Genomic DNA, 24586 nt, shown 5'->3' with positions numbered 1-24586 from the left:
TCGACTTAGAAAGAGCGTAGGGAAGATTAGGAGAGAATGGAATCGAAGGTTTGACATGTGGTGCGTTCTACAGAAGGTAGACTGATAAAAAATGAAGAGGATCCTCATAAACTCGGTAAGGGAAGGAAAATGTAGTAAAAAATATTTTCAAGAACGACTAACAGGACAACACGGCACGTATTAAGTTTCATGCAACTAGATGGAGCAGCAAAAGGTAAGAACAGTAACATATTCAACAAATAATTGACAACATTGGATGCAAGTGTTGTTGGGGGATGAAGAGGTTGTCATAGGATTGATTTTGTGGCTGACTGCATCAAATCATCCTAAAGATTGATGAAAAGAAAATCTTTACTTTACTTCCAGCTCTAATTGAACTATTGCACTGCCTCTAATAAACGTTTGTATAGACCAAACGTTCAACTATAAAGCGAATAAAAAAATTCTCTGTGATCGTCTTGTGGAAAAAAATAAACAGACAACGAGTTGCGAAGTGAAAGTTTAAAGAAAACCGCTTTACCAGGGTTCAAACGTTTTTGAAGAACGTCTTTTTTAGAAGGAAATATTGGCAACTGGATTAAATGTTATGGGAGAGGTATGTTAAAATACACGCACACCGTCTAATCCACTTATCAGTATTTTCTTCTGAAGAAGATGTTTTTTTACAAACGCTGTAACCATGGTAAAGTGTTTTTAATAAACATTCCATTTTGTAAGTGATTGGGTGTTTACTGTCTCTACATGGTTTCATCCCATGGTTGCTGCTCCAGCCACGTACAAAGTTTTAAAACCTCTCCTTGAATTACACTTTTGAATAGTCCTTATGAATTTAGGCAAGAAAAATGTTGATCATCTGGAGCTAGAAGGTAACAACTATGACACTTGTCAAAACGTCGCTCGCGCCCGGGTTCCCAGGTTCGATTCCCAGGGGGGTCAGGGATTTTCTCTGCCTCGTGATGGCTGGGTGTTGTGTGTTGTCCTTAGGTTAGTTAGGTTTAAGTAGTTCTAAGTTCTAGGGGACTGATGACCATAGATGTTAAAACCCATAGTGCTCAGAGCCATTTGAAGCCTTTGAAAACGTCGCTCTGAAACGAGCACGTTACTCGGATGTCTCCCGAGAATAATTCATCAGTTCAATTATAACTCCTCTTCGTTTCATCGTTCGTTCAATCCTCCTTCATTTCCGTATTTCTTCTGTAGTGTGGATTAGTGATCTGCTGTGGAGTGGATGTACACGTACCTCTGCTGCCAGTGGTCTAGTGTGCTTTTAGCCAGTGGTTGTATACCACGTTGCAAATATCAAAATGAGGGGTTTGTGAACTTAGTCCGACACTAAATACTGTAAACGTGTTTTTGGTTATGTAAGGTTCCGTTTTCGTTCCCAGAGCATGAAATTCTGCTACACGTGGCTACCATTTTTCAGCATACTCATCACGACACACATTACCTCTAATGCTACTGGACTCTGCAGGGGAAACAATATATTTCCCGAATTCCATTATAAACGGATTACCCGCTAGTTTCAGCAACTTGTTGTGTTTATGGAATTGTAGTCTCACTGGTCGTTGTTAAGAAAATGGAAATTCATTTATTACATTCTCATTTCTCGTATTAATTAATTTACTTTTGTAGAGGTTTCTGGAAGATTTAATTAGTATATTTGAGCGTCTTTCTGAATAACGCATCTTTGCCAACAAAATTCTCCAGAGTTTATTACCACGTTATAATAAAACTACTGAGCTTTTGGCTAATATTCCAGGTATGCCTCACGGTGAAATGGACTCTGACCACAAAAGACTATGACATGTACGTCACTTGTAGCCGTTCTCTGCAGTTACGGATATATCCGTTTCCACCTATCTCTCCCTCTCTCTACCCCCCCCCCCCCACCTCTCTCTCTGTTTTTGTGTGTTTCTGTGTGTGTGTGTGTGTGTGTGTGTGTGTGTGTGTGTGTGTGTGTGTGTGTGCGAATGAATTATTCATCCATCGTTTCTAAATCCGCGCGTTTTTGTGTGATAATTGAGTTCTCACAACCTATGTGTTTTCGTCACCTTATACTGCATTTTAGCACACTTACTCCACTCAGAATAAAGTTTATTGTACTGAGTATCATTTACGGTGTTATACTCTGCATTTTCCTTCAACCCAGTACTTTGTTTGCCGTTTTTGTTACAGTTAAAAATTTAACAAACGTATTGGTTAGAATGCACTAAAATTAATATAAATATGATAAGCTATTTGCATACGTTTACACGTTATCTATACCTGATATATATTGTTAATAATATAATTAAATTTGTGAAACGTTCTTAAACGCATGATTTGTACAATAACTTCGTTACATTTGAATTCTGTTTGGCTAGTAACTCTGACCCCCACTCGCCCCTTCGTCCCTCCGTCCCATCATCAATGATACATGAATTTGTACGACGCAGAACAGGCCTTGGAAGGCCCAACGTTACCGACCGACCGCCGTGTCATCATCAGCCCAAACGCGTTACTGGATGAGGATATGGAGGGGCATAAGACCAGCACACCACTCTGCCCGCCGTATGTCGGTTTACGAGTCCGGAGCCACTGCCTCTCAAGTAGTCCTCAGATTGCCTCACAAGGATGAGTACACCCCGCTTGCCAACAGTTCTCGGCAAACTGGATGGTCCCCCATCCAAGTGATAGCCCAGCCCGACAGCGCCTAGCTTCGGTGATCTGACGGGAACCGGTATTACCACTGCGGCAAGGCCGTTGGCACGACGCAGAATAGAATTACTAATAATCTGGTGAAAAGCATCCGGACAGTGCTACGTAATGTGGAACTGATCACCATATTTCACAAGAGGCGGGTCCTGTAGTATAAAAGGAGGCTGTGTTCTCAGCAGGAAGATCGGTTAGCAAAGCTCACTAACTTTGAACGTGGACTTATCGTCGGATGTCACCCGATGGTGTCATACTTCGAAACAATGTGCGCTATTTAACAATTTAAGCACTTTAACTAGGAACTGTGATGCAGCAGTTTCTGAAACACCTGCTTATCCCCTGAGCTGATACTTCAATTAATGTGAGGTGCCGGCAAGTACCAAATAAGCGATGTAACAAGAGTTTGCAAATGCTACGAGTCCCCGTGCGTTGGAGGACCCTGCTCCTGTGTGTAAGAAAATCTGTCAAGTTATATATGAATGATATTGTACCTACCGTCCAATGGAAAGACGGCGGTGTTCAAATCTACAATGAGTAGTAAGAGTTTTTTGCTCATTTCAAAATGTAAGCATTGGCCGTAATATACATTACGTGTCGTAAGTCGGCAACACCGCAAAAAGTACAGGGGAATTCCCTAAAGTTGTCCAAGCTAGTCATTATAACCTGATCAAATAGAATAGGACTCTATCGGCTACAATAGGAAAATATCATTCCCTCAACAGAATATTTACTTTTCGTGCATTATTTTTGTATCTGCTGACTAGAGGGAAGACGGCTTTCTTGTTGGTGGACTATTGTTATTTAATGTGTTATAGATTCGCAGTTCTTGCATTTGGTCATGTCGTCGTTTCTTTGCCCGTTTCGGTGAACTAACAGGATACAATACCACTGCTTACCAACAGTGTAAGGTATTAACAAAGTAAAACACAATTTTACCTTATGATTGCGAAATTTGCAACAGGAAAATGAGAAGCATTGAAAAATCTAAAAACTGGTTCAAATGGCTCTGAGCACTATGGGACTTAAATTCTGAGGTCATCAGTCCCGTAGAACTTAGAAATACTAAAAACCTAACCAACCTAAGAACATCACACACATCCATGCCCGAGGCAGGATTTGAACCTGCGAGCGTAGCGGTCTCGCCTAGAACCGCTCGGAAACCTCGGCCGGCTGAAGAATCAAGATAAACTTATTTGTTTTTCTTGTACAAAATTGTCAGAAACAGTCTGGGACCCTTGTAATCGTGTTGCAGGGAAGTATATGCTGAGAAATAAATGTTAAGAAAAGAATTCAATACGTTGCGCCATTTTCGAGTGAAGTAGCGTTAATCAGTCAGGTCACTGAGCGCACATATTCAGGCACTTGGACGCGCTAAAATGAGGTAATACACAAACGTCTGTGAGTCCATAAATCGAAGGTTTCCACTTGTTGAACAGCTCATTTAAAGCTGCGTTTGTTCGATATGAGGAAACCAAACGAATAACACGTTTGGCTACAATGGCGAATGCTCGAATTTGCGCATGCGGCGGCCTGACTTCAGTGGCAAATATGTCGGAAACGGTGAAACTAATTGAATTTTTTCTTAACAATTATTTTTCAGCACAGGCTCCCCTGGAACATCTTTACAAGCTTTTTAAACTGTTTCCGACCAATCTGTATACGGTATCAAGTTAAGCAAAGATAGGGAATAAGTACGTTCTATGTAGAATATATGCAACAATGTAAGTAGGTATCAGTTACCGGTGTTTGATGTGATAAGAAAATGATATTGCTATAATTCATTTACTTCCTAATACAGTGTTAATGACTATCGCTTGGAACGAAGTCCTAGAGCGCTTGTAAGCGACTAGTGCCTCGCAGCAGTCGCCTGAAGAAGTCCTTAACACGATATACTCGCTTTTCCACACTGGTGCACGCAAGCAACGCGGTTGAAATTTTCAGATATTGTAGCAAAAGTAAAAGTGCTTACCGGCTCTGAAGATGAAATATTTTGCCAATTTAAGTCATTAACAGCAGAAGAGATCTTGAAAAGAACAGCAGTTGTCGTCAGTGCTTACCCAGTTGATTTGGAAGAAAGCTTAGGCAGTTTACTGAGCCGCTCAAAACAGATGCTTTTTACAGAAAATAGCACGAGCCGTGGACTGCAGTTTTACAGACTTTTAATGCCAAGTTCATTGAAATCGCCTTTCCAAAATGTGGAAATAACTTCAGGAATTTACTTGTTTTTGATAATCATCAACTGCAGTGGATAAATTTGTTTCAACATAAAAGGGCATTAAAAATGAGTTAACACCATTGGACAACAACATTCAAACGAACTCACGTTAATGACTATTGGAAGGTTCGTACAACGAGAAGGCTATCTAGTTTGCATGGTATAGGAACACTTTACACAACAATTTGACTTGTATTTTTTAGAAGAATCTTAGAGAGACACATTGTCTGAGAGTTATATCATGAAGAAATTTTATTTATCAAAAATAGTTTGTCGACTGTATTTGTAAAGTATCGATTTAACGTAATGTTCCAATTTACTAAGGTACAGTTTTCAATAGCAAGAGTTTATCAGTAATTTGTGGAAGAGATAGACTGCAAAAAATTTTATCGACCACACATACATTTGTAAAGCTTGAACACATGAGAAGGTACATAATCTTTGGTTGTTAACAACGGCACTGTTGAGTAAAATTGATCACGGTAGGCAGAATAGCAGTAGCAGAGAGAGTGAATTGTGTATTTGGCAAGATAAGACGGTGATAGGTTCGCTCAGCTGAAAAGCTATGCCTCAGCAAAAGTGCTTCTCTTTTGAAGATGCGAAAGTTTGAGAAATGTAGAATAGCTAAGGATTGAATAACACTGGGGAAAAGATTTTCTGAATTTTATTTTGGTGCTGAAACGAATCTGTAACCAAAACATATTTGTCGCATTGCTTTGCGTGCATTTAACGGTTATCGTAGTCCGTTAATTTTCAGTCTTTATTGATTTCGAGTTTTAGGTAAAGGAGACGATTTATCAGTCATATGTCCAAGGTGTTGCCGAAGTCCATACATTACTCTTAGTTAAAAGGAGGTTTTGATGTAATAATTTAAAAGTAAACCTCAAAACAATTTTATACTTTAATAGTGCATGTGGTCTGTGATGGGGTTAAAGAGCATGAGAAATTTTGTTAATAGATGTTTAAATGATGCATTTAAGATTTTGAGAAAATTCTGATTTCCTTTTGTTTTTCATTTATACTCATACTCTCTCTTGATTAAATGACATACATTTTGAATACAAGTTACCAAATTAAATAGCTTTCATTTTATTATATACTTTCCACAATTTCCCATTGTTCAATATGTTTTATTAGACACTTTCGTAAGTGGTTTAACTAGTGTTATCTCTAAATTAGCCAATATAAGACTGATAAAATACTTTTTTTTGTAAAGTGCAGTTTTATTTTGTGTACTAGATTTTTAGCCATAAAGCACACGAAGGGTTTCTCGGCAGCTTTTGCTTCGGGACCCGCACTGACTTACTCTGGCACTGCACTTACAGCGTTATCGTTCATAGCTACGTCCATGCGTTGTTGAAGGCGGCCGCACGCCGCAGAAGGAACAAGTGTCCGGGACTCGGTGTGCGGCAGCGCGGGTTGGCTAGCTTCCAGGGGCGGCGGCGGGCGCCATACTTTGCCCTTGGCTGCCGCCGCAGAGCCCGGCCACTGCGAACTGGGGACTGCGCGCCGAGGTCGCGGTGCTGGATCAGCCTCTAACCGCGGGCAAAACCCCAGGCCTACCTCCGTGATTCTCGTTCTTGCTCAGTGGGCAGCGCTGAATGACATTATCTGGGAATAAGCGCCCTTTCATTAACACGCACTGTAACGACATCGGAAGTAGCACACTGTGGTTGTCCTTAGGTTTTCGAATTTCGTGTTTCTTCATATGCACATTGTTTTCCCCGTTTCTGAAGCATTTTGTTGAAAGTGAAGACCAGGAGCCCAAGCTCCAATGGCCGTAAAATTGCGTCATGTCAGTATGTGCTGTTTAATACCGCTTACGCGTGTGGTTGACTGCTATGTTTAGGGTTATCCTTATGTGGGGATAGGAGTTTTGCTATTTGGGGAGCAAAATAACTAATGATGGTCTAAATAGAGATGTTATAAAATGTAGACTGGCAATGGCAAGGAAAGCGTTTCTGAAGAAGAGAAATTTGTTAACACCGAGTGTAAATTTAAGTGTCAGGAAGTCGTTTCGGAAAGTATTTGTATGGAGTGTAGACATGTATGGAAGTTAAACGTAGACGATAACTAGTTTAGACAAAAAGAAACTAGAAGCTTTCGAAATGTGGTGCTACAGAAGAATGCTGAAAGTTAGATGGATAGATCACACAACTAATGAGGAGGTATTGAATAGTACTGGAGCGAAGAGAAATTTGTGGCAAAACTTGATTAGAATAAGGGATCGATTGGTAGGACATATTCTGAGGCATCAAGGGATCACCAATTTAGTATTGGAGTGCATCGTGGAGGGTAAAAATCGTAGAGGGAGACCAAGACATGAATACACTAGACAGATTCAGAAAGATGTAGGTTGCAGTAGCTACTGGGAGGCGAAGAAACTTGCACAGTACAGAGTAGCATGGATAGCTGCATCAGACCAGTCTCTGAACTGAAGACCAGAACAACAACTTTTTGCACATCTCTATAATGTGTCAAATTTCATTACGATTCATTAATATGAACGCATAAAACAATGAGATATTTACATATGAATTACATACTGAAGTAAGTGTGTGTATTTTTCTATTGGAACACAAAATTTAAATCAACCTATGTGTTCATGTTTTGCAAATTTGGTTATATACATTCAAATGGGTGAATTTAAATACTTCTACGCGAATGTACAAAATGTGTGAATACAGCATAACTTAACTCCATTTCTAGCAGAGTATCTCCTTCAGAGTCTGTTTCTTTTACAAACAGAGTATTGTCTTCGTTGATCTTGCACACTTCGCAAAATTAATTCTTTTTGTTCTTTATCGTCTGTTAACAGTCCGTTGAAATATCACAGTAACTTCATCCCTCTTTCTGCCGCATCGTATGCCACCCTAAGATGTTTTGTAGTCTATGTGGCGAAAAGTTTTGAAACCTAAGGAAAAGGAACTTTAGTTAAGAAATCTAAATCTATACTTTGCTCCTTCAACATGAGCAAACTATTGACGGCAGTGAACTCATCACTCTACTGCAAAGTCAAAATTTCATTTTGGAAACATACCCTTCTCTGTGGCTACGCCGTGTCTCCACGATACCCTAGGTCTGCAAGTTTCGCAGAAAAGATTCTGGGATGCTTGAATGACAGGAGACGAGGTACTGCCGGAAGCAAATCTGTAAGGTGCGAGGGCGGATAATTAGTAGTGTTGGGATAGCGCATTCGGTAGCGGACTTGCCCATGAAAGGCGAAGGCCCCGAGTTCGAGTCTCGGTCCAGCAACGTAGTTTCGTATCAGCGCTCACTTCGGAGCAGAGTGAAAATTTCATTCGGGAGTATGGTAGCAATCAAGCACAAGCATGAGCAGCAGTTAACAACGTGTAGTGACATGACACAGCTTATCGGGCACTGTGGCACGTTTTCCTCGTCTTCAGTTTCAACAAAATATGTCTTAAAATTGTTCTTCTTAAAATTAAAAAGCGTAATGGGTGTTCATGAAGATACACGAAATTCTGAAAAATAAGGACCAACCCAGTAGTACATATCCTAAATCGCGATATATAGACATTTCAACACGGAAGCTGCTTCTAATGGCAACATCATCCTCCCTTTTTATTGTTCATGTGGTGCCGTGTTAACTTGAGTACAGTTCAAAAATGTCTCTCAGCACTATGGGACTCAACTGCTGTGGTCATCAGTCCCCTAGAACTTAGAACTACTTAAACCTAACTAACCTAAGGACATCACACACATCCATGCCTGAGGCAGGATTCGAACCTGCGACCGTAGCAGTCGCACGGTTCCGGACTGCGCGCCTAGAACCGCGAGACCGCCGCGGCCGGCCTTGAGTACAGTATGTAGATACTCTCAGAAATTGCGTTCAACTTACAGCGATGTGAGGCAGCCCTCAACTACAATGTGCCTTCGATAGACAGTACAACAAGTAGTGATGACGATGGTGAACTCTTGTTTTTTTATTCAGAACCAAATAAATCGAGTGGGGCTCAAAATTTACAGCGTGTCTATGAAATGTTTAATATTTATTTTAGGTCTAATGAAAAGGGGGTGAATAAAACAATAGAGCTGTTCAGTAAACGACATGGTTCGTGGCTCCGTGTACGTGAGCGAGCTGAGATACACCGCGACTCAGCTTTGGTTTCCTTTCGATAAAACTTCGAAAAGATAATTGAGTATCTATTAGATGACGATTAGTTTGGCTGTAAGAAAGGTAGCTGTACCAGAGAGAAAGTTCTCAATTGCGCTTGATAATGAAACCAAGGCTGAAGAAAAATCAAGACACGATCATTGCATTTGTAGATCTAGAAAAAAGCCTTCGGAAATATCAAATAGTGCAAGAGGTTCTAAATCCTGGGAAAACCAGGAGTGAGCTACAGGAGAAGGTGTGTAATATACAAAATGTACAAGAACCAAGAGCGGAAAATAAGACTGGAAGACCAAGAAAATGGGAGTAAGATAGGTATGCAGCTGTATATATCTAAAGTTAATGACGGCAATAAAAGAGAGTGGGATTAAAATTCAGGGTGAAGAGATATCAGTGATAAGATTTCCTGATGACATTGCAACTCAGCGAAAATGAAGAATTCCAGGATCTGTTCAGTGGAATGAACATCCTAAAGAATACAGAATATGGATTGAAAGCAAAACAGAAATAGATGTAGAATAAATGAGAACAACGGGAATAACATAAAAACTCATAAGAACGTAGTAAAGGAAGATAAGGAATTCTGCTAACATGGAAGTAAAATTACCTACGACGGACAAAGGGAAAAGAACATAAACAGCAGAGTTAGACAGGCAGTGAGGGCGCTACGGGTCAAAAGAAATTTAGAGGTATCAAATACTAGTCTTAATTTGAGGAAGAAATATCTGAAAATGTATGTTTGTTTGGAAGACAGCACTTATGGTAGTGAATCAAGGACAGTGAGAAAAACATAACTGAAGAAAATCGAAGGGTTTGAGATAGGTACGTATCATATGGGAAACACAGACAAGACGAAGGAACATCATGATAGCACATGTGTTATGACGTATCAAATGGCGGTATAGAGGGTAAAACTATAGGGGGTACAAAGTGGTAGAAAGTCGGGGTATAAAGCAAAGAGAAAATAAAAATTAGAATTAATACAACAAATAATTGAGGACGTAGATTGCATGTGCGACTGTAATCCGCAGGATAAGAAATTTATCGTGGCCGCATCAAACCATTAGGAAGACTGATGACTAAATTAATAAATAAAGTGGGTGATCGTCATTCTATAAGGATAAATCATACAGCTTTCACTTACGCCTTCGGTCCTTAGAAACAGCTTAGATTGATGCAATGAATTCAGGAACAATATGATTAACTATAAACTACCATCCATCAGTATACAGGGTGGTCCATTGATCGTGACCGGGCCAAATATCTCATAAAATAAGCATCAAACGAAAAAACCACAAAGAACGAAAATTGTCTAACTTGAAGGGGAAAACCAGATGGCGCTATGGTTGGCCCCCGTAGATGGCGCTGCGATAGGTAAAATGGATATCAACTGCGTTTTTTTTTTAATAGTAACCCCCATTTCTTATTTCAGATTCGTGTAGTACGTAGAGAAATATGAATGTTTAAGTTGGACCACTTTTTCCGCTTTGTGATAGATGGCGCTGTATCAGTCACAATCATATGGCTGACAATTTTAGACGAACAGTTGGTAACAGGTAGATTTTTTAAATTAAAATAAACATTTTGTTTCTGTTGTTACAATGTGATACATGTACTTTTGTGAACTTATCATTTCTGAGAACGCATGCTGTTTCAGTGTGATTACCTGTAAATATCACATTAATGCAATAAATGCTCAAAATGAAGTCCGTCAACCTAAATGCATTTGGCAATACGTGTAACGACATTCCTCTCAAAGCGAGTAGTTCGCTTTCCCTAATTTTCGCACATGCATTAACAATGCGTTGACGCATGTTGTCGTGTGTCGTCGGTGGATCACGATGGCAAATATCCTTCGACTTTCCTCACAGAAAGGAATCCGGGGACGTCAGATCCGGTGAACGTGCGGGCCATGGTATGGTGCTTCGACGACCAATCCCCCTGTCATGAATTATGCTGTTCAATACCGCTTCAACCACACACGACCTATGTGCCGGACGCCCAACATGTTGGAGGTACATCGCCATTCTGTCATGCAGTGAAACGTCTTGTAGTAACATCGCTCGAACGTTATGCAGGAAATCAGCATACATTGCACCATTTAGATTGCCAACGATAAAATGGGGACCAATTATCCTTACTCCAATAATGCCGCAACATACATTAACCAGGCCAAGGTCGCTGGTGTTCCACTTGTCGCAGCCATCGTGGATTTTCCATTGCCCAATAGTGTATATTATGCCGGTTTACGTTACCGCTGTTGGTGAATGACGCTTCGTCACTAAATAGAACCCGTGCAAAAAATCTGTCATCGTCCCGTAATTTCTCTTTTGCCCAGTGGCAGAACTGTACACGACGTTCAAAGTCGTCGCCATGCAATTCGTGGTGCATAGAAATATGGTACAGGTGCAATCAATGCTGATGCAGCATTCTCAACACTGACGTTATTGACATTCCCGAATCTCACGCAATTTGTCTGCTACTGATGTGCGGATTAGCCATGACAGCAGCTAAAACACCTACTTGGGCATCATGGTTTTACATGTGGTTGAACACTTCCAGTTTCTTTAAATAACATAACTACCCGGCGAGCGGCCCGGATGTCGTCCAGGATACCAAGCAACATAAAAAGCACTCGCCCGTTAGGCATTTTGGTCGCAATTACCATTCATCAACACGATATCGACCTTTTCCGCAATTGGTAAACGGTCCATTTTACACGGGTAATGTATCACGAAGCGAATACCGTCCGCAATGGCGGAATGTTACGAGATACCATGTACTTATACGTTTGTGACTATTACAGCACCATCTATTACAAAGCGAAAAAAGTGGTCCAACTAAAACATACATATTTCTCTAAGTACTACACGAATATGTAATAAAAAAGGGGTTTCCTATTTTAAAAAAAACCTAGTTGATATCCGTTTGACCTATGGCAGCGCCATCGAGCGGGCCAACCATAGCGCCATATGATTTCGCCCTTCAAGCTAGACGAGTTTCGTTCTTTTTAGTTTTTTCGTGAGATATTTATCCCGGTCACTGTCAATGGTCCACCCTGCATATAACGACAGTTTTGCCATTCTGGTTGTGCCGGTAAAACTCCAACAGGATCGACAGTTACACAAATATGCTCCAGATAAGAAAGGCGGCGATGCAGGCCTTCTGCAAGCATTCAGGGGCATGAGTACTTAATCCTGTGACAGTGTTCTGGTGGTCGGAAAAGGGAAAAGGCCATTCTGCAGTATCACTTGAATTTCGAAAGAATTTCATATCGAGGTTAAATTTTGCCTTGGTAATACCTACGGAGTTACCGGTACGTTCCTGTTGCTCATGGCTCATATGTTGGTAGGACATAAAACAAATAAAAAAAGTAATACGGGGTTGTACATGAATAAGATTTCGTCTAAATGCAGCACGTTCGTAGTGAAATGTGCGATAATATCCGTTGTGAGCAAAGCATCAGCTGTAATAACGTTGGAAACAACGTAATTCCTCCAGGACTGCGTTATTTCCCGAATAAAGGCAAGTAAATGCGACACGGTTTCCTTTGTTCCGAACTTCATAAGTGCGTCTTTCCATTTTTGAACCCGGCAGCCTGTTTTGGTGATAGGCAGCTACCAATTCCAAAGGCCATCCCTATAAACGAAAAACCTTAATGTTACCTATTTACATCAGTGGTGTTACTAAACAATGGGAGGGGGCCTTTTCTCTGCGAAAGATCTGTGCAATTTGCGGGCAATGGTTCCGCACGCTTCAAAAAGTATCTATCTCTCTCTCTCTCCCCCTCTTCTCTGAACAACGTGAAGTTAATTTCCTTCCTGCTGACAGAGGGACTCTCCTAAGAGCTGCTTGAACAGAACATTGCTTTGAGTAGATGTGGATGAGTATGTACGGGTATCACAGAAATCCACCTTTCATGGTTTGTATGAGCCACAGGGGGGAAAGTCGGCCTGCGTTGCGACGATCAAAGGGCTGTCTCATCCACTATGACGAGTCACACTACAACGAGTGTCAGACAGTATTATGGAGAAAACGAAAACTTCGCCGTCTACACCGGTCACCAGTATGGTACTCTGTACCTTTCCCCTATTCCTCGGTGTAAAACGAGACCTGTGGAGGAAGAGTGACATTGCAAACATAAAGAGGGAACAAAAAATCACTCTACATGTGAAACATAATTTGAGAATATAAGCATTTGACTGAAACAGGCATTCCACGCGAATGTCGGTTAATCGACCGATACAGAAAAGTGTGCCATTTGCCGGTGGTAAAGGAGTGTTCGTAATACACGAGAAAAAAAGATACTGTCACTGACGAAATGCACGTTCATTCTCGTGGTGGTTTTCTTTATTTGCAGTTTGTTTGCGTCACGTCTTTAACAAGATAAAGTATCATTTTGATTTTTAGGGATACTGAAGGACCCTTGAGAGCGCCCTTTGGTGATCAGTGAATCATTTCACAGAATGAGAAAGACAGTAAGTTACGTACTATGGTCATATCTTCAGGAAAACTCAGGTTACGGCTCGTCAGCCGATATTTACTTGCCAAAGTAAAGGAGATGTGTTTACAGTCTTGTCACCTATTCCGAAATATTTCAGAGCAAATCATAACGAGATTCATTCGTCTCTAATCTGCTTTGATAATACTATACGTACTGCGAACATACAGTTCTCATTAAGTAGAAGAAAGGTAAAAATTATTCTTCAGTTTCCAGCCGAATTAACGTACTGTGCCGGCCGCGGTGGTCTCGCGGTTCTAGGCGCTCAGTCCGGAGCCGCGTGACTGCTACCGTCGCAGGTTTGAATCCTGCCTCGGGCATGGATGTGTAGGATGTCCTTAGGTTAGTTAGGTTTAAGTAGTTCTAAGTTCTAGGGGATTGATGACCACAGATGTTAAGTCCCATAGTGCTTAGAGCCATTTGAACCATTTTTAACGTGAATGGAACAAACAACGAGGACATATATAACTATATGGGCATAATTTGCGAAGACTAACTGCGCACTGTGAGGAAAATTAATCAGATCTATTAGTAAAGTTGTATTCTTGGAGAAAATGTTTTGCGAACCAGAGAATTTCTTCACACAATACAAAGTTGTCTCCTGTGTGAGAAGTATCGTGATGTATTACGGAAGAAGGATACGAGTATGTCAGCACCGTCACCTTTGGTGATCAGTGAATCATTTCACAGAATGAGAAAGACAGTAAGTTACGTACTATGGTCATATCTTCAGGAAAACTCAGGTTACGGCTCGTCAGCCGATATTTACTTGCCAAAGTAAAGGAGATGTGTTTACAGTCTTGTCACCTATTCCGAAATATTTCAGAGCAAGTCATAACGAGATTCATTCGTCTCTAATCTGCTTCGATAATACTATACGTACTGCGAACATACAGTTCTCATTAAGTAGAAGAAAGGTAAAAACCATTTTTAACGTGAATGGAACAAACAACGAGGACATCGGTCCCATCGGACGAGGGAAGACTGGGAAAGGAAATCGGCCGTGCCGTTTCTAAAGCAACCATCCCTGCACCTGTCTGAGTCGATTTAGGGAAATCACGGAAAAGCTAAATGAGGATGGCCGGGCACGGGTTTAAATCGTCGTCCCCATGCATGCGATTCCACTGTGCTAAACATTGCGCCCTCCTCGCTCGTCGCAGAATGAAGTGGACGTAAAGGTACATCTTTTCGACGAAATAAACGCAGTTTCTTTACTAGACAATTTTATATTAGTGCCAAATATCTTAAGAATAAATTCTTCCTTCAAGATACTCTAAGAAAATAATACTGACAGGAAAACGATCGTCCTTATAAGTACTATAAATTGTTAACAGGTCAAGAAGCGCTTTTACGTAAGTCAATTCGTTTGTTTTCGTCAATATATAACTATATGGGCATAATTTGCGAAGACTAACTGCGCACTGTGAGGAAAATTAATCAGATCTATTAGTAAAGTTGTATTCTTGGAGAAAATGTTTTGAGAACCAGAGAATTTCTTCACACAATACAAAGTTGTCTCCTGTGTGAGAAGTATCGTGATGTATTACGGAAGAAGGATACGAGTATGTCAGCACCGTCTTTAACAACGTATGTTACACCGCGATGCTTTGTATAGTACCATGCAAGACGATATTATATGATTACAGCTACACTACCCTATGGCACAACATGTTTGGAGCGCCACAAATTTTCTGAGTTCAATGAGAAGCATGCGTCATATTCTTGTAGGATCTAAACTTCGGGTTAGTAGCCTACTTTGTAGTAAAATTACGTAGTTAGCTCGATTATAACAACGCGGCGTTGCTTTTGTCGAAAAATGGCTGACGGAAAGAAACGTAGGCGGCGTGAAGACGAAGTGTTAGGGGGCTTATCGTTAGAAATCATTCAATAATTACTCAATGTTACTATGAGCTACGTGTGCTGTACAGTAACCTGCAGTTAATTTAATTTTATAAGAGAGAGAGATGTTCCTGATGGTGGTGGAATAGGCAGCAGATCAACATCAAATATAACTTTCACACCTTGAACCGGAACTAAGCAAACAGAGCAATGACCCCATAGTCGACAAAAGCTTTCTTCAGTATCAGTTAACACCAGCAGCTACAGACACTGTGCACATAAAACGTGGTTGATATAAGAACAGCCATTTTCTCGTTAAAATAACGTATTTCTCCCAATGTCATTCGCAATATGGTTCAGATAAGGAAATGATGATGCGTCATAAAGACGAAAATAAGATTAGACTACATATGAAGGATAAACTATTAAAATGTCCTGTTGTTAACTACAGTTTACATTTTTTCCATAAAATAGCTTAACGTAGGTTATTAGTGCACTAAGCGCACAACATTAGTATGTCCTCATTGTACTTGAGGAAAATATTCAAAAGGTTACTGTAGAGATAATAAATAAAAATAAAAAAGTGCGAAAGGTATCTGGAGTAATATCGGATGCAAGTGCGGACGTCGTGAGATGTTACGTCAGCAGCAATCCTTCTTCAGACGATCACTTGCGAAAAATCATCGCCGGCAGTCAAGTGAAGACAACAGAGGATGTGTCATAGGAGACACGTCACGGGAATAGTTCATAACTGGTGCAACAGAATGAAATGTGCTACGAAAGCGTATTGTCATTACGTTGTGTATCAATTAATAAGCAATATGTTGATAGTTAACGTGTTCAAAATGGTTCAAATGGCTCTGTGCACTATGAGACTTAACTTCTGAGGTGGTCCGTCCCATAGAACTTAGAACTACTTAAACCTAAGTAACTAAAGGACATCACACACATCCATGACCGTAGCGGTTGCGCGTTTCCAGACTGTAGCACCTAGAACTGCTCGGCCATTCCGGCAGGCTATAGTCAACGTGGAATAGTTATTCTACAAATTACTAGAATTATAGAAAAATTCATTAACATATGAGAGTACTGGTGTCATAAAGTCAATTTTTGCTAACACACACGACGCTTTACTAAGCTATTGCTCTTCACCCTTTCCTTCAGATGTATATAGTGTATTTCTAAATAAAAATTAGTATCTGCGTGTGTCTTTCAAGAATCTCTTAATTCGCGACTATAGTTCGATGTAATAAAGCATGAGACACCACGCGTATTTTATAACAAATGAAACAAGATTCACACAACTGGCCGCTGTCGCAAGAAAAACATACACGCAGCACCATCTAACATACCTGTTAATAAGGGCGAAGACTTCCCACACACATCGTGGATGTTATAACGGATTCTTGAAATGAAATGGACAACTTTTCTTCGTCTCGTTACAAACACTTGCGATTTTTCTAATAACAATCTGATCCGGTTGGAGTAAAACGATTGTGTTACGGAAGCGTAAGTTGTTCTTCTAAACGGACGTTTTTACAGGAGCACATTCTTCAGTAAACATTGTGTACGCAATTTTCACATCGTCTCGGCGCTACGTGGTACGACGAAATATCATGAAAAGGAAACAAAGATGTTCTGCGCTATTGCTTATTCCGATCTGCTCGTTTACGACCAAATATTTAGTGTTTTCAACACATATTAACTCTGTTGACTTTCTTTCCTGAGCTTAAGAATAACATTTATGTGGACTACGCAATAGTGTATTTCTGTTTTTCCCACACACATTTATCTAATTGTATTAGGTATCTTTTGTTGGCTTTATATCACATATTCTTTAATGTGTTCAGTAACATTGCTATGAGCTTTAACTGCAGTCAGGGCAAGTGCAGTGATTCAAGGGTATGTCCAGCGAACTGAAAATACGTGACAAAAAGCTAAGCCTGGTAATATTTACGCAGCTAATGGATCGTGTGTGGAGATGAGAGGATTGGCCCAGGTGGCGGACATACTGCTTCTGATTCGTTTCTGCACATCGTCATTACTTCCTTGCCCATTGCCTCCTGTGTCATAGTGCCACTTACATCTAACGTCCTAGATTATTTGGTATATTCCTATCTCTGGCTTTCTCTACTATTTCAGCTCCCTTTAGTTACACTGAAATCATTTCATACCAACATATGTACTATCACCATGTCACTGTTCTTCTCACACGCCTTTCTTCTTCCACTCCGTAGGGCACTCCCTTCCTAGCACTGCACTCAATTTACAGCATCCTTCTGCAACACCTCATCTCACAGGTTTAGATTAGTTTCTCTGCAGCTTTTACCTAAAGTATTTAAGACACACAAACCGGCTGATGAAGCATAGAAATATGTTTCGATAGTAATGGTAAGTAAAGTTCAGTTCCAACAAGGTGAGTGAAAATTGTTTTGAATATAATATAAACATAATTGAGATAACTACTGAGAAAGGATCTGTCAGAAAACATTTTTGGAGTATTCATGAAAAGCGTTACATTTCCTTAATTTGGGAAAGTAATACTATTGCAGAATAATTTTCAACACTGAAGCAAAGCCTGTTGCAGTTGAGTTGTTTGCAGCCATGCAAGCTATTTGATATTCAACAGCGCTAAAAATTGATAGGCTGGTGGTAAGTACCAATTCAATGAGTGCTGTGTAGTGTGTTGCCAAAGCAGCTTCAGGGAAAACTTCGTACTATTCAGTGCGGGTCCTCCTGTAATATTTGCAATATCGATAGCTATCCAGTAGAAACAGGGCCATAGAAGTAAGGCGTAATGAACGAACTGACCAGCTTGCCAAACATAGTGCAATCACTGTAATGTCAATTCCGCATTTTGTTTGCCGTGAGCGGTTTGCCGTTAAAGGCAAAAGGAGGAAGGAAGTAATTACATAAATGAAGAAGTTAACTTCAGAGTAACTTAGTGCTGGACAGTTCAACACCTCACATTTCATACCCCACGGTTTATTAATTCTCGTCTTAAACAGAAGGAAATTATTGCCATTAACAGATTAAGAGCAGGTCAAGTGATTCCTAACAAAACGAACCACCTGAAGAAAGGGAACAGATCACGTTTGCTGTAAGGCTGTAGACGATATCCTGCAGTTTTTACTATTCTTAGTAAAAATGGAGAAAAAACCTCACGAATAACTTAAAGATTTTAACTTTGACGCCGTCATATACGGGGTGAGCTCGAGCAAAAAATGTTCAGATGTTCAGGGAGATCCGAGTATTTTGGTATAAGAAGTCCTTGGTCTCTGGCGGTCCGTTAAACATATTTTACATTTCGTTTTTGTTTCTTGTCTCAAAAAGCTTTAATGTGCTCTATACTGAAAATAATGCACAACAGTACAAATGTCGAGAGTATACGCTGTGCGTGTTTTCATTCCGTCACGGTACCTGCTGTTGACGTCAGTAATGCTCTCTAAGGCGTTGCTTATAATTACACATTCAGTACTCCTCGGTCGTGTGTAGTGTTTTGTTTTATATTAGCGTTAGTTGTATGTTAACAGTAAAGCACAACAGTACAACGGATGGGCCTATTGATGAAGATTTGGCAGATGTGCATGTCATCTCGTGTATGGATTCACTGAATAAAATGGACGAACAAAACAACAAAACAAAGACGCTATTCTGAGCTCCTCGCGCCCCACGACAACGGCATCGCTGTAGCTTTGCAACTGAGAATTGCTGCAAAACCCTGCGCTTTGTGTTATACGTTTTTGTGGTTGTATACTACAGGTATTTTCCCTGTCGTGAAGTAATTTTGAATGGAGCAGTGTAATAAACGGAACAAGTCATAATTACGTTGTTACACTGTAACGAACTGCGGGCGTCCGTGCGCCCCTTGTACCGAAATACTCAGTAGGTATCCCTGAACTAACTCTGATAATTTGTCGGTGGAGTTTTGGTTCACGCTATATATGAACTAAACACAGTTAAATTTTTCCTCTTGTCCCTCAAATATGCACATGGTCATTTTACTATTTTGTAAAACTAGTTGCTGGCTCATATTTATGAATTTTGCACTTCAGAACGTACTAAACGATATAATGTGACATTGTATTTACCCACACTGTCATAATATTGTATCCCTCCAAGCATACGATAAAAAAGGAAACAGACGCTTCAATAAGAGGAAATCAGTAAAAAACACGAAAGTAAATAAATTCAGATAAATATATCGATTTTCAAAAACAAAAATAAAGTACCTTTCAGTTGTGACAACAATATGTTTGTTCATGGGCGAAGCTCCTTTCTGTTAATGACTCTCGCTAGTTCGAAACTTCAGTACAAACGTAGGCACGAGTAAATGGCAAAACTTGTACTTCATAGTGTCGTGAATAAAACCTGGGCATTAACGTAGTCACCTACAGATTCCTCACACATGTTTTTATTCTGTGTCTTTATTGTTCAGGCAAAAGAATTCTCAAAATAGGTTACGTACATTGTTCGAAAGCCAACAGACTAATCGTTTACAGCATCTTGCTGTTTGAACATTTCATTTCAATTACAATACGCATCTTCTATTAGGAAGGCCTCTACTTGACGCGAAAATTAAGCCTTTTCATAGCGAACCCGCTTATCGAACAACTGTACATTCTGCTACACTCACTACCTGATGCATTCAGCAATTAGAAAGAACAACTATTTTCTTTTTCAGAAGCCAAATCAGCGCCAAACATGTCATTTGATGATGCGATTTACAACTTTCTACAGATTTTGTGGTGTGTCTTTTATATAGTAAACTTTTACTTACGCACGGCATACCACTTAGCAGGTTTCTTTGTCTCTACCACTTACATTTGCTGTTTGCTTACAGACAAAGGATAGATTACAACTTGGCTGTATGAAAAATTGACAGAAGCATTTTGGAACAAATAAATAATTCGGTTTAGATATGAATGACACAAAGGTCTCTTAATTCAGGGAAAAAAAGAAGAGGAATCGCTATTTATTTCACTGTTCTAGTGTCATATATTCAACTATAAAATAATCATAATTTTATTTTACATGATTTTATCAATTTTGTGCATCAAGATATGGGTGATCGCCTGATGCCATTTGAGGCAGAACAAATAAACGGGACGGCGGGCACTTACCTGGCACTTGGGGAACTCCTCGACGGGTCGGTCGACCTTCCAGCCGAGCAGAGGAGGGATGCAGACGAGGCCAGACAGCAGCCAGACTAGGGCGATCATGATGGCAGCGCGGACCGGCGTGCGCTTCTTCAGGTAGTCGACAGCCTGCGTGATGGACCAGTAGCGGTCCAGCGAGATGAGGCACAGGTTCATGATGGACGCCGTGCACAGCAGCACGTCCATGGCGCTGTGCACGTCACACCACCAGTTGCCGAAGATCCAGTAGCCCATGATCTCGTTTGCCAGCGAGAACGGCATGATGATGAGACCCAGGAAGAAGTCCGCGACGGCCAGCGACGCGATGAACCAGTTCTGAATGTTCTTCAGGGCCTTCTCCGTCGCGATGGCAATAATGACCAGCATGTTGCCGACGACGACAATGATCATGAGCACCGTGACGACGATCGAGGCGAGGATAATGTGCGGCAGGGAATACCCGCTGGGGAACAGGGAGTCGACGATGAAAAGGGTGCTGTTGGCGGTGGTGTTGGTAGAGTTGTCCGCCTCCGGAGAGGAGAGGGCCAGCGCGGAGAGGTTCCACAGCAGGTAGTAGCCGCCCAGCGGGTCATCGTCCTCCTGGGAAGAGGAGTTCCCGGCGGTCGCTCTCGCCTCGTCCATGCCGAGCGACAAGTCCACTATCCACTCGTGTGAGGCCGCAGGCGCTCTCAATGTACCAACTAGCAAAGTTCTCCTAACAGCGCAGTCACCCACTAGATATAGCCTTCAGTGTATAACTTGGTGATGGAACTTTGTAATCTCTTGCGTCAATTCCTTCACTCCACAAAGCGCGATGAATTTTTTGATATCAGTGCAGATTAAATGGCTGTCGACGGCTCGAAGACAATAGTGCTTTGGTCCCTGCATACATTGATAAATTTCATACTATTTTCAGTTTATGTAAAAAAGTGTTTAATGGAATGCTTATATTGGGAACGAAACTTGCAAATGACCAAATTTTTAAGCTAACCAGATATCAATGTTTATTCAGCGTTTATTTTTCTTATTCCCTAAGCAAGTGGGTTTCTAACATAGGTGGTTGCACTTTCACGAAATTGACAATAGATTTTTTGATAATTTTTGTATTGTGTTTGGTACCTTGAATGCTATAAATTCCACCTGAGTTATCTATCTAGAAGCCTTCAGCTGTTAGCAAACTTACTCTATTACACTCGCAAATGTTATCTACACATCTACTGCTATGAAGAAATTAACAATCAGGATGAAGAGCCAGAAGTAATCAAATTAATGAGCAAGAGAAGACTTTGTATGATGTAACAACCAGTTTAAGTTTTTCTGATTTATTCTGTTTGCAGAAATGATAAGGAAGAACTTTTCGGTGAAAATAAGTCCGACAGCTAAAACTGAGGAATTTTTCCTACGAGCTGTGATCTATAGTCAGGTTTGTAAACTGAATGAAGTTATATTATTCAATCAAAACTGATCCGTTGACCCCGCTTTCCGTTTTTATTCTGTGGTTAAAGTCTTCGCTGAATGAAACGAATACTCTACCGGAATTAATAGTTTTCCATGCGAAGGTATTCAAGAAAGAAGTGAGAACTAATTATTGAAATTGATAGAAGTGGAACAGAGAATTATCTTCAGTTTCAGTACAGGTGTTAGTTGATTAGACTACTTAAACAAGAGGGTTACTACACTTTAGAACGCCAAGTGTAAACGAGGGACGTAAAGCTAAATAAACTATCTTCTGCGCCTTCTGTCCGAAATTCAGCAGACGGAAAATATTGCACTATTCTAACGACATCAAAATTGCACCCGTTACAAAAAACAAGGGCACAATTCCTTAATAAAAAGGGAAATTCTTAACTCAGGATTCCTTCATGGGCTGGACAGCCGCCAAGGATTCCTGTTCAGCTAATTTCTTATACCCGTTTTACTCCGAGGGACCTTCGATCTTTATTATCAGAGACCACAAAAATTCAAAAAGCAACCATAATGTAAATTAAAAATCATGTGTACCTGTTTTAGGCTTACATTTAACGTTCCTGTTTATTAGTAACTTTACTTTTAGTAAAAATTAGAATTGTGTTATATTACTCGTTATTTGTGGAGTTTCAGTTACCTTATGATTTTATTGTAAATTAGTGTTATAAATTTACGAATGCGGTTAACATTTATGTATTGCAATTAATTGTTATATCGAGAGTACTACAATATTTTTCTGTACATTTGCAATACGTTTTAATGGGACTATATACAAAAGGGTAGACGAAAAGACCGCGTGTTAGAAAAATAGAATGTGTAGCCTGTATTAAAAAATTTTCACTAGTAAAATTACATTTACAAAATACTATCGCAAACAAGAGCGCTACGGTGTAGGTTCGCTGCGGTATCTGTACAGTGGGAGACGGGGACACAGGTAGCTACGGCGGTGACCAGCGGAACGTATACACGCTATTTACAAAGTAGTGTCGAGGTGGGGCGCGTCGCCGAGCGTCACTCTGCCATGCCAGAAGGCTGGCGCGACCGCGCGCGCGGGGCACTCTGCAACAACCTGCAGTGCGAGCGACAGCGGCGGCGCATTCCGGGCGGCCTACCCGGCAGGGGCCGCGCTGGCCTAGCGACGCAGGCGTCTGCGCCCCGGCGCCCTCGAGAAGCCCATGGCAGCCACTCAGGACATGAGAGAAATCCGCCCTTCCCTGGCCGCGAGAACCGTGCCCTCTCTCTTCACAGGCGGGGCGCAAGAGCTGATCGCGTGGCTGTCACTACGGCCGGCGCATAACACAAGTGCAGAGACCGATTTTGCGACTTTGGGGCATGGAAAGAAAAAAGGAATCACAGGCTACGGATGTAGTCGGGAATAGCACGGATTTCCTGCACTAATTTCGAGCCAGTTCCGTGAAAGTCACACCCGAATCAAGCGAGTGATTAGAAATGTGCGAACGGCTGTACTGATGACACCTCTGGATCACAGGTTCTAGCCAGAGCACGTGGCACTCGAGACGTTCGGGGAATAACACGCGACCTCCTTGTCGCCGAAAGTGTCAGCAGCAGTTGTCATTGTCCCCCATTCGTGCTCACGGTTAGTGGTCGATGTCTGTGGTGCTAGTGTGTGTGCACGTGCAAGGTGTCGGCAGGTGTCTGTCGCTCCCTCGGGACAGGAGGAGCCGCTGATGTGTGGTGTGTGTGGCGCGCGGCGCGGCGCGGAGCGGTTCGCGGCGACCTGCACGCAGCGCTGCGGCGCGGTGTGGGTCGGTGCGTCCCAGAGGCGGCGCCGGCGGACACTGAGCGCGCGCCCCGCCAAACAGAGCGCGCCGGCCGGCTCCCCCACCCCCGCCGCCAGCGGCGCGCCACGGCGCACCGGCACCGCGCAGCCGGTAGCGACACGCCGTCCCGCCGTCATCAGCAGCGGGCCTGCTGCCTACCGCTGGCATTTGCTCGCGGGGCGCAGAAGCTCACCGAACCCGGTTCCAAATGAAACAGAACCTAATCTTATATGTTTATTGATCCTACTCTTGCGCAAGAAACCGTCACTTCCCTTCAAAGTAGTTGAAATTAAGTATCGTACCTGTGATGTACAGGCGGCAGCAGAGCCAGGATGGGGTACGTGTAGGCAAATTTATTTGGTCCAAGCCTTGTTGACACAGATTTATTATTTAACAATAATTGATTACACATCGAAGTTAATACAATTAACAGTTTCAAAGGAAATTTTAGCAATAATTATTCTTTAAAACATATTCTAGAAGAACATGCAGCCTCTAACAACCCTACCACAACAAAGGTCAGCACTTAATAACGATTGTGGTGTTGCTCACGCTGCTAAATATTGCATTTTCGGGAAACAACAGTCATATTATGTGGCAGGTGTCATTAGAGCACAGTTAATAATGTCATTTCATGTAATAATGAAAAACACTAGGCACTCGTCTTTTTGTGTTTCCCACGCTGGTCTCGTATTATCGTGGTTCAATCGTTGAAAATCTAGGTGGTTATGACTCCAAGCTCGGATGCAAAGAGGCCTAGGTTTTATCCTGCTATATTCAAAAGTTTTGTAGATGCGCTTCACAAACCATTCTTGA

General features: G+C 41.3%; 1 protein-coding gene across 2 annotated transcripts in view; it reads right to left on the bottom strand.

Annotated features, from left to right (window-relative positions):
• The window catches only part of LOC126354968 (alpha-2 adrenergic receptor-like), a 941700-nt gene extending 917910 nt beyond the window's left edge, over window positions 1-23790 (bottom strand). The window contains exon 1 of one of the 2 annotated variants that reach the window (XM_050005051.1): window positions 20508-23790. In XM_050005051.1, coding sequence (XP_049861008.1) covers window positions 20508-21164 — 657 coding nt within the window. In that variant the 5' untranslated portion in view covers window positions 21165-23790. The remainder of the gene's footprint in view (window positions 1-20507) is intronic. The other variant, XM_050005050.1, reaches the window with a different exon arrangement.
• Window positions 23791-24586: the final 796 nt, after the last annotated feature.

The sequence above is a fragment of the Schistocerca gregaria genome, chromosome 3, assembly GCF_023897955.1.
Source record: "Schistocerca gregaria isolate iqSchGreg1 chromosome 3, iqSchGreg1.2, whole genome shotgun sequence".
Taxonomy (NCBI): domain Eukaryota; kingdom Metazoa; phylum Arthropoda; class Insecta; order Orthoptera; family Acrididae; genus Schistocerca; species Schistocerca gregaria.
Note: the sequence above shows the minus strand (reverse complement) of the source record. Positions and strands in the feature narration are given on the sequence as shown.